Below are 10,000 nucleotides of genomic sequence, written 5' to 3'. Positions count from 1 at the left end.
GTTTCTGAAATACTCAGAGCAGCCCGTCTGGCAGCAACAACCATGCCACGTTCAGCGTCACTTAAATCCCCTTTCTTCCCCATTCTGATGCTCGCTTTGACCTGCAGCAGATCCTCTTGACCATGTCTACATGCCTAAATGCAGTGAGCTGCTGCCATGTTATTGGCTGATTAGAAATTTGTTAACGGTGTACCTAATAAAGTGGCCGGTGAGTGTGTGTATATATATATATATATATATATATATATATATATATGTATATGTGTATATATATGTGTATATAAACACAAACGTTCAAGACTTTCACAGTATGTTGAATTATACACTCACAAGTCAATTATTTTCTTGTGATTTGCTAGAAATTGTGTATAATCTGTTTCTCAGTGGGATGTGCATGTTAAATATGTGTGCTGTCTTCTGTTGAAGTAGTCACTAGAGTATCTGAATTAGTCTCATATATCCGCTTGTTAAGTGTGACGTCATGTGTAGTGGCATCCGGGTCCCATCGCTCTATCAAACTACAGGGAGGCTCAACATATGGTAATAATAATAATTGTTTACACAGTGATGTAATACTTTTGCGCTATATATATATATCTACATGCGTAATATCAGATGAATGAAGTGATTAGTTTTTAATAGATGAATAAAATATTGGTGTCTGTGATGCAGCAAGTCCAGAGACTGTCGTTTACACCATGATTTAATATAAAATTGACTTTAAAGTGTTCCTAAATGCAGATTTTTCGATTCAGATGAGTTTGGCTTGGCCCCGGCAAGCGGATTGTTATAAGTCTCATGTAGCTGTGTACAGGATAAAGAGCTAGAGAGATCCAGTGATTATGTGAAGGTCAATCTGCATGCACATTATTTCCTATAGAAATACATTTATAGTGTTCACAGCACTCCAACAGAGGAAATCAGTGTTGTCATCTTAGCAGTTTAGTTTGCTAGATTTAGGAGCTTTTCGTACTAGCCTAGCAAAAACCACCTGTCAAAGAATTTTGTAATTTTTACCATTCATTTGTCGACTTTTAAACAGTAACTCAAATCAAAAGAGCAGTGGTGACTGAATAGTGGTCTACAGATCCAGGTACAGAAGCTGCTCAGTAACCAAACTATTGCTTTATATAACAGATCATTGGTGCAAACCTGTGTAATTGTTGTTCATTTAGGTTGCATTAACTACTAATACAGCTCTTTATATATATATATATACATATATATATATATATATATATATATATATATATATATATATATATATATATATATATATATATATACATACATACATACATACATACATACATACATACATACATACATACATACATACATACATACATACATACATACATACAGGGCTGGAGTGGGACTCCTTTTCAGCCCTGGAGTTTTAACTCTTAGACCGGCCCAGACTTTAAATGAAATGTTTTTAAATGTGAATCCATCTAAAATTGTACAATTTTTATCAAAAAAAACCTTAAAAACTGTTTTAGATTTTTATCTTGTATATTATCGTTATTATTTATGTATTTTACCTTGTATATTATTTATTGCTGTTGATTACTTTTAATTGTTAGAATGTTTTTATAATTATAGAAAATTAGTATTTATAAAACGTGGTAAAATTGATCTATTTTTATTTTTTGCCATGACATGAAGCTAAATTGGCAATAAAATTAAAACTCTCTCTTAGACCGGCCCACCTCAGTTGTCGACTGACTATATTAAAATGAGGTCATTTCTAATTCAGTTTCTAATGACACTCTCACGTCTTCTTTAAGGATACAGCTGCTTTAGGATTTCAAATGTTTTTCATAAATATGAGAAGATTAATGAGTAGCTAAATCTCCAACACTATTCTTCAAAACATCCCGATGTCCTCTCCTGCAATATCTGAATATATATTCTGTGCTGAATAAAAATATGTACACCTACATAAGTAACCCAAACAGTATTATATGTCTTAACATTAAAAATAAAAGAGAAAAAAAAAGTACTCAGGTGAGGTTCAAACTCGGGTCAGCGGCGTCGTAACGTGCTGACCACAATGGCGCTGGTATGTTTGGAAGAAAAAATAAGCATTACACTGACATGTGCAAGACTCTTAACCACCAATAACCGGTCCTCCCGATCAGCCAATCCGGGCCTGCATACATACATATTTTTAATGTGAGAACTCATTATTATTTTGTATATAACATAAAGATGCGGTTATTATGTTATGCCTAAATTATTTAGTAACACTCAGTAAATACCTCCCCAAGATGTACATTTTTCTGGACCAATTTTTCTGACAGCATTCAGTGGAAGAGAGCATGGCCATTGCCTAAAGAATTCAGCATGTCCAACAAAATAAACGAGATACATTTTAATATTCTGCATAATGTAGATCCTACAAATTCCCAAATTGCTAATTATTTAGAGATATCTAGTTTGTGTGCTTTCTGCAATATTCATGAAGAGACTTTATTTCACTTATTCTATAGTTACACTCGCACTAAGCTTCTTTAAAATAACATTATTATTTATTTATCCTCCTTATTTAAATATGATTTAAATTGGTCTATAAGATATATCTCTGTATTTCTCAGGCAATGATCATGCTCTCGATCTTCTTCAGTTTGTGTTACACTGTACATTTTTTATTATTTTATAACAGAAATGAGTTCATTAAGGCAATACCTAGATATAATACCTTCCTTGCTGAAATTCACTTTAATATTGAATCTCTTAAGCTTATTAATAATAAGAATAAGTTTCTTAAAGCTTATGATGATCTGTTTTCTTAATGATTGAGGCTTTGTACAGTTTTTGTTGTTTGTGTTTTTCTTTTCTTAATGTTTTTTCAATGCAGTGATGTTATTCTTGTATTCAGTTAAAAAAAGAAAAATAAAATTAGCAACAAACTGCTCCACCTTTAGCTACGGCTTCTGAAAACTAGGTGCAGCAGTGGAGGAAGTGTGCCAGTATTCTGGGGTTATACGGTTAATAACTGCGTGTGTGTGTGTGTGTGTGTGTGTGCAGAGCTGGAGTGGCGTCTGTCAGAGTCTGGAGCAGTGAAGACGGATCTGGAGGAAAACCCCAAAAAACAGATCCAGGATCAGCTGATGACGTCCATCCGCTGCTCAGCACATACACACAGAGACGGAGAGGAAGACTCTGATGAAGACTGATGCTGGACACACACACACACACACACCAAGACAGAGAGGAAGACTAATGTAGGCGAGACACACAAGTCCCCATGAGTCTGTGTGCATTTGGGTTCAAGTTTCCACTAGGATATAAAAACAAATACACACACTCTATGTCTGTCTCACACACACACACACACTAACACAATCTCACACACAGGTCTTTTTTTCCGAGTTGTGGGGACATTCCGTAGGTTTTCCTTGTTTTTCTACTGTGCACGCTGTATATTCTCTCATCTACACCCAACTTAACCATTACAGGAAACTGTTCAGGTCTACTTTCTAAAACCTCATTGTGTGATTTAGAAGTACTTTGAGAAATGCGCACATCAGCAACGTCCTCACAATTCACTTTCTCCAGTAATGCCCATGACATTATACACATGTGTCCTGTCCCTTGTGTTTATATCACACACACACACATCTGTGCCATCCAGAAGAGCAGGACCAGGTCTGAAACCCACTTTTAAAGCAGCCATCACTCAACAGACTGTTCAGCAGAAGCGCTGCGTTTGGGCTGGTTTTATTTTATATGAGATTTGTAATAATGCAGCCTGTTTCAGTTCAGCGCTTGTCTCCGTTTATGATATAAAAGTGATTTATTTGAGAGCGTTTGCTGTGTGTTTATGTGTTAATGGCTCCCTCACACACACGTCCACAACAGTGAAGCGCGAGGACTGAAATAAAAACAATTTCAGCTCATTTCACTTCAATCTCCTGTCTGTGTTGAGCTGAAGCAGGACTTGAAGACCTTCAGCAATGATGCAGAAAACACCAGCAGCCATGAGGTTACGTTTATTAAAAGAGCTTTTAATGAAATCAGCTGGCTTTCATGTTGTTTGTAGATTTATGGAGTCATTGAGAATCCGAGAAATGAACAGAGGACGTCTGTGGAGGAGAAAAACACATACATACACAATTATCTCATGCCTGCGCTAGAGGACTCGCTCCACAATTGCAGCTACATTTCTAGCATTTCCCTTCCTTTTCCTTGATATAATAGATGTGTAATTTACAGTAAACTTAATCCATTATTATTATAAACTAATGCAAGATAGGAAACGGTTTAACTTGGTAATCTTTTGAAACAAATAGCAGTTGACGATAAGAGAATTGACAATAAGAATCGACAGTAACAGAGTTAACAATAGCAGAGTTGACGACAGTAACAGTTAATGATAACAGAGTTGATGTTAACAGAATCATTTGATAGTAACAGATGACGGTAACAGAGTAACGATAACAGATTTGACGATACCAGAGTTGATGAAAACAGGGTTGACGATAACAGAGTTGACGACATTAACAGTTGACGATAACAGTTGACGGTAACAGAGTTGACGACATTAACAGTTGATGATAACAGTTGACGGTAACAGAGTTGACAGAAACAGAGTTGACAATAACAGTGTTGACGATAACAGAGATGATGATAAGAGTTGACGATAACAGATTTGACGATAACAGAGTTGATGAAAACAGGGTTGACGATAACAGAGTTGACAGTAACAGAGTTGACGATAAAGAGATGACGGTAACAGAGTTGATGATAACAGAGTTGATGGTAACAGTTGATGATGACAGAGTTGACGATAAATAGATGACGGTAACAGAGTTGACGATAACAGTGTTGACGATAAAGAGATGACGGTAACAGAGTTGACGATAACAGAGTTGACGGTAACAGAGTTGACGATAACAGAGTTGACGATAACAGTTGACGGTAACAGAGTTGACAGAAACAGAGTTGACGATCACAGAGTTGACAATAACAGTGTTGACGATAACAGAGATGATGGTAACAGAGTTGACGATAACAGATTTGATGATACAAGAGTTGATGAAAACAGGGTTGACGATAACAGAGTTGACAGTAACAGAGTTGACAAAAACAGAGTTGACGATAACAGTTGACGAAAACAGAGTTGACGGTAACAGAGTTGACGACATTAACAGTTGACAATAACAGAGTTGATGTTAACAGAGTTAACGGAAACAGTTGACGGTAACAGAGTTGACGGTAACAGAGTTGACGATAACAGAGATGACGATAACAGATTTGACGATACCAGAGTTGATGAAAACAGGGTTGACGATAACAGAGTTGACGGTAACAGAGTTGACGGTAACAGAGTTGACAATAACATGGTTGATGAAAACAGAGTTGACGATAACAGAGTTGACAACATTAACAGTTGACAACAGAGTTGATGTTAACAGAGTTGACGATAAAGAGATGACGGTAACAGAGTTGACGATAACAGTGCTGACGATAAAGAGATGACGGTAACAGAGTTGACGATAACAGAGTTGATGATAACAGAGTTGACGATAAAGAGATGACGGTAACAGAGTTGATGGTAACAGTTGATGATGACAGAGTTGACGATAAAGAGATGACGGTAACAGAGTTGACGATAACAGATTTGACGATACCAGAGTTGATGAAAACAGAGTTGACGATAACAGAGTTGACAACATTAACAGTTGACAACAGAGTTGATGTTAACAGAGTTGACGATAAAGAGATGACGGTAACAGAGTTGACGATAACAGTGCTGACGATAAAGAGATGACGGTAACAGAGTTGACGATAACAGAGTTGATGATAACAGAGTTGACGATAAAGAGATGACGGTAACAGAGTTGATGGTAACAGTTGATGATGACAGAGTTGACGATAAAGAGATGACGGTAACAGAGTTGACGATAACAGAGTTGACGATAACAGAGTTGACGATAACAGAGTTGACGATAACAGAGTTGATGATAACAGAGTTGACGATAAAGAGATGACGGTAACAGAGTTGATGATAACAGAGTTGATGGTAACAGTTGATGATGACAGAGTTGACGATAAATAGATGACGGTAACAGAGTTGACGATAACAGTGTTGACGATAAAGAGATGACGGTAACAGAGTTGACGATAACAGAGTTGACGGTAACAGAGTTGACGATAACAGAGTTGACGATAACAGTTGACGGTAACAGAGTTGACAGAAACAGAGTTGACGATAACAGAGTTGACAATAACAGTGTTGACGATAACAGTGTTGACGATAAAGAGATGACGGTAACAGAGTTGACGATAACAGAGATGATGGTAACAGAGTTGACGATAACAGATTTGATGATACAAGAGTTGATGAAAACAGGGTTGACGATAACAGAGTTGACAGTAACAGAGTTGACAGAAACAGAGTTGACGATAACAGTTGACGAAAACAGAGTTGACGGTAACAGAGTTGACGACATTAACAGTTGACAATAACAGTGTTGATGTTAACAGAGTTAACGGAAACAGTTGACGGTAACAGAGTTGACGGTAACAGAGTTGACGATAACAGAGATGACGATAACAGAGATGACGGTAACAGAGTAACGATAACAGATTTGACGATACCAGAGTTGATGAAAACAGGGTTGACGATAACAGAGTTGACGACATTAACAGTTGACAATAACAGAGTTGACGGTAACAGGGTTGACGGTAACAGAGTTGACGGTAACAGAGTTGACAATAACATGGTTGACGATAACAGAGTTGACGATAACAGATTTGATGATACCAGAGTTGATGAAAACAGAGTTGACGATAACAGAGTTGACCACATTAACAGTTGACAACAGAGTTGATGTTAACAGAGTCGACGATAAAGAGATGACGGTAACAGAGTTGACGGTAACAGAGTTGACGATAACAGAGTTGATGATGCCAGTGTTGACGATAAAGAGATGACGGCAACAGAGTTGACGGTAACAGAGTTGACGATAACAGAGTTGACGGTAACAGAGTTGACGATAACAGAGTTGACGGTAACAGAGTTGACGATAACAGAGTTGATGGTAACAGTTGACGATAACAGAGTTGATGAGTTGACGATAAAGAGATGACGGTAACAGAGTTGACGATAACAGAGTTGATGATAACAGAGTTGACGATAAAGAGATAACGGTAACAGAGTTGACGATAACAGAGTTGATGGTAACAGTTGATGATAACAGAGTTGACGATAACAGAGTTGATGGTCACAGAGTTGACTGTAACAGAGTTGATGATAAATAGATGACAGTAACAGAGTTGACGATAACAGAGTTGATGGTAACAGTTGATGATAACAGAGTTGACGATAACAGAGTTGACGATAACAGAGTTGATGATAACAGAGTTGATGGTAACAGAGTTGATGATAACAGAGTTGATGATAAAGAGATGACGGTAACAGAGTTGACTATAACAGAGTTGATGGTAACAGAGTTGACGATAACAGAGTTGATGATAACAGAGTTGACTATAACAGAGTTGATGGTAACAGTTGATGATAACAGAGTTGATGATAACAGAGTTGATGATAACAGTTGATGATAACAGAGTTGACGATAACAGAGTTGATGATAACAGTTGATGATAACAGAGTTGATGATAACAGAGTTGATGAGAACAGAGTTGATGGTAACAGTTGATGATAACAGAGTTGATGATAACAGAGTTGACTATAACAGAGTTGATGATAACAGAGTTGATGATAACAGAGTTGATGATAACAGAGTTGATGATAACAGAGTTGATGGTAACAGAGTTGATGATAACAGAGTTGATGATAAATAGATGACGGTAACAGAGTTGACGATAACAGAGTTGACGATAACAGAGTTGATGGTGACAGAGTTGATGATAACAGAGTTGACGATAAAGAGATGACGATAACAGAGTTGATGGTCACAGAGTTGACGGTAACAGAGTTGATGATAAATAGATGACGGTAACAGAGTTGACGATAACAGAGTTGATGATAACAGAGTTGATGAGAACAGAGTTGATGGTAACAGTTGATGATAACAGAGTTGATGGTAACAGAGTTGATGATAACAGAGTTGATGATAACAGAGTTGATGATAACAGAGTTGATGGTAACAGAGTTGATGATAACAGAGTTGACGATAACAGAGTTGATGGTCACAGAGTTGACGGTAACAGAGTTGATGATAAATAGATGACGGTAACAGAGTTGACGATAACAGAGTTGACGATAACAGAGTTGATGGTGACAGAGTTGATGATAACAGAGTTGACGATAAAGAGATGACGGTAACAGAGTTGATGATAACAGAGTTGATGGTAACAGAGTTGATGATAACAGAGTTGACGATAACAGAGTTGATGGTCACAGAGTTGACGGTAACAGAGTTGATGATAAATAGATGACGGTAACAGAGTTGACGATAACAGAGTTGACGATAACAGAGTTGATGATAACAGAGTTGACGATAAAGAGATGACGGTAACAGAGTTGATGATAACAGAGTTGATGAAAACAGAGTTGACGATAACAGAGTTGACAACATTAACAGTTGACAACAGAGTTGATGTTAACAGAGTTGACGATAAAGAGATGACGGTAACAGAGTTGACGATAACAGTGCTGACGATAAAGAGATGACGGTAACAGAGTTGACGATAACAGAGTTGATGATAACAGAGTTGACGATAAAGAGATGACGGTAACAGAGTTGATGGTAACAGTTGATGATGACAGAGTTGACGATAAATAGATGACGGTAACAGAGTTGACGATAACAGTGCTGACGATAAAGAGATGACGGTAACAGAGTTGACGATAACAGAGTTGACGATAACAGAGTTGACGATAACAGAGTTGATGATAACAGAGTTGACGATAAAGAGATGACGGTAACAGAGTTGATGATAACAGAGTTGATGGTAACAGTTGATGATGACAGAGTTGACGATAAATAGATGACGGTAACAGAGTTGACGATAACAGTGTTGACGATAAAGAGATGACGGTAACAGAGTTGACGATAACAGAGTTGACGGTAACAGAGTTGACGATAACAGAGTTGACGATAACAGTTGACGGTAACAGAGTTGACAGAAACAGAGTTGACGATAACAGAGTTGACAATAACAGTGTTGACGATAACAGTGTTGACGATAAAGAGATGACGGTAACAGAGTTGACGATAACAGAGATGATGGTAACAGAGTTGACGATAACAGATTTGATGATACAAGAGTTGATGAAAACAGGGTTGACGATAACAGAGTTGACAGTAACAGAGTTGACAGAAACAGAGTTGACGATAACAGTTGACAAAAACAGAGTTGACGGTAACAGAGTTGACGACATTAACAGTTGACAATAACAGTGTTGATGTTAACAGGGTTAACGGAAACAGTTGACGGTAACAGAGTTGACGGTAACAGAGTTGACGATAACAGAGATGACGATAACAGAGATGACGGTAACAGAGTAACGATAACAGATTTGACGATACCAGAGTTGATGAAAACAGGGTTGACGATAACAGAGTTGACGACATTAACAGTTGACAATAACAGAGTTGACGGTAACAGGGTTGACGATAACAGAGTTGACGGTAACAGAGTTGACGGTAACAGAGTTGACAATAACATGGTTGACGATAACAGAGTTGACGATAACAGATTTGATGATACCAGAGTTGATGAAAACAGAGTTGACGATAACAGAGTTGACCACATTAACAGTTGACAACAGAGTTGATGTTAACAGAGTCGACGATAAAGAGATGACGGTAACAGAGTTGACGGTAACAGAGTTGACGATAACAGAGTTGATGATGCCAGTGTTGACGATAAAGAGATGACGGCAACAGAGTTGACGGTAACAGAGTTGACGATAACAGAGTTGACGGTAACAGAGTTGACGATAACAGAGTTGACGGTAACAGAGTTGACGATAACAGAGTTGATGGTAACAGTTGACGATAACAGAGTTGATGATAACAGA

General features: G+C 37.6%; 2 protein-coding genes across 2 annotated transcripts in view; one reads left to right on the top strand and one right to left on the bottom strand.

Annotated features, from left to right (window-relative positions):
* Positions 1 to 3,810, top strand: part of pdcl3 (phosducin-like 3) — a 9,314-nt gene extending 5,504 nt beyond the window's left edge. The window contains exon 6 of the mRNA XM_056466019.1: positions 3,034 to 3,810. Within this exon, the coding sequence (XP_056321994.1) occupies positions 3,034 to 3,182 (149 nt within the window). The 3' untranslated portion in view covers positions 3,183 to 3,810. The remainder of the gene's footprint in view (positions 1 to 3,033) is intronic.
* Positions 3,811 to 4,003: 193 nt separating this feature from the next.
* Positions 4,004 to 10,000, bottom strand: part of nms (neuromedin S) — a 10,661-nt gene continuing 4,664 nt past the window's right edge. Inside the window, exon 8 of the mRNA XM_056466020.1 lies at positions 4,004 to 4,091. Within this exon, the coding sequence (XP_056321995.1) occupies positions 4,051 to 4,091 (41 nt within the window). The 3' untranslated portion in view covers positions 4,004 to 4,050. The remainder of the gene's footprint in view (positions 4,092 to 10,000) is intronic.

This window comes from Danio aesculapii, chromosome 9, assembly GCF_903798145.1.
Source record: "Danio aesculapii chromosome 9, fDanAes4.1, whole genome shotgun sequence".
NCBI lineage: Eukaryota > Metazoa > Chordata > Actinopteri > Cypriniformes > Danionidae > Danio > Danio aesculapii.
The sequence above is the reverse complement of the archived record's forward strand: the minus strand, read 5'-3'. Positions and strand labels throughout refer to the sequence as shown.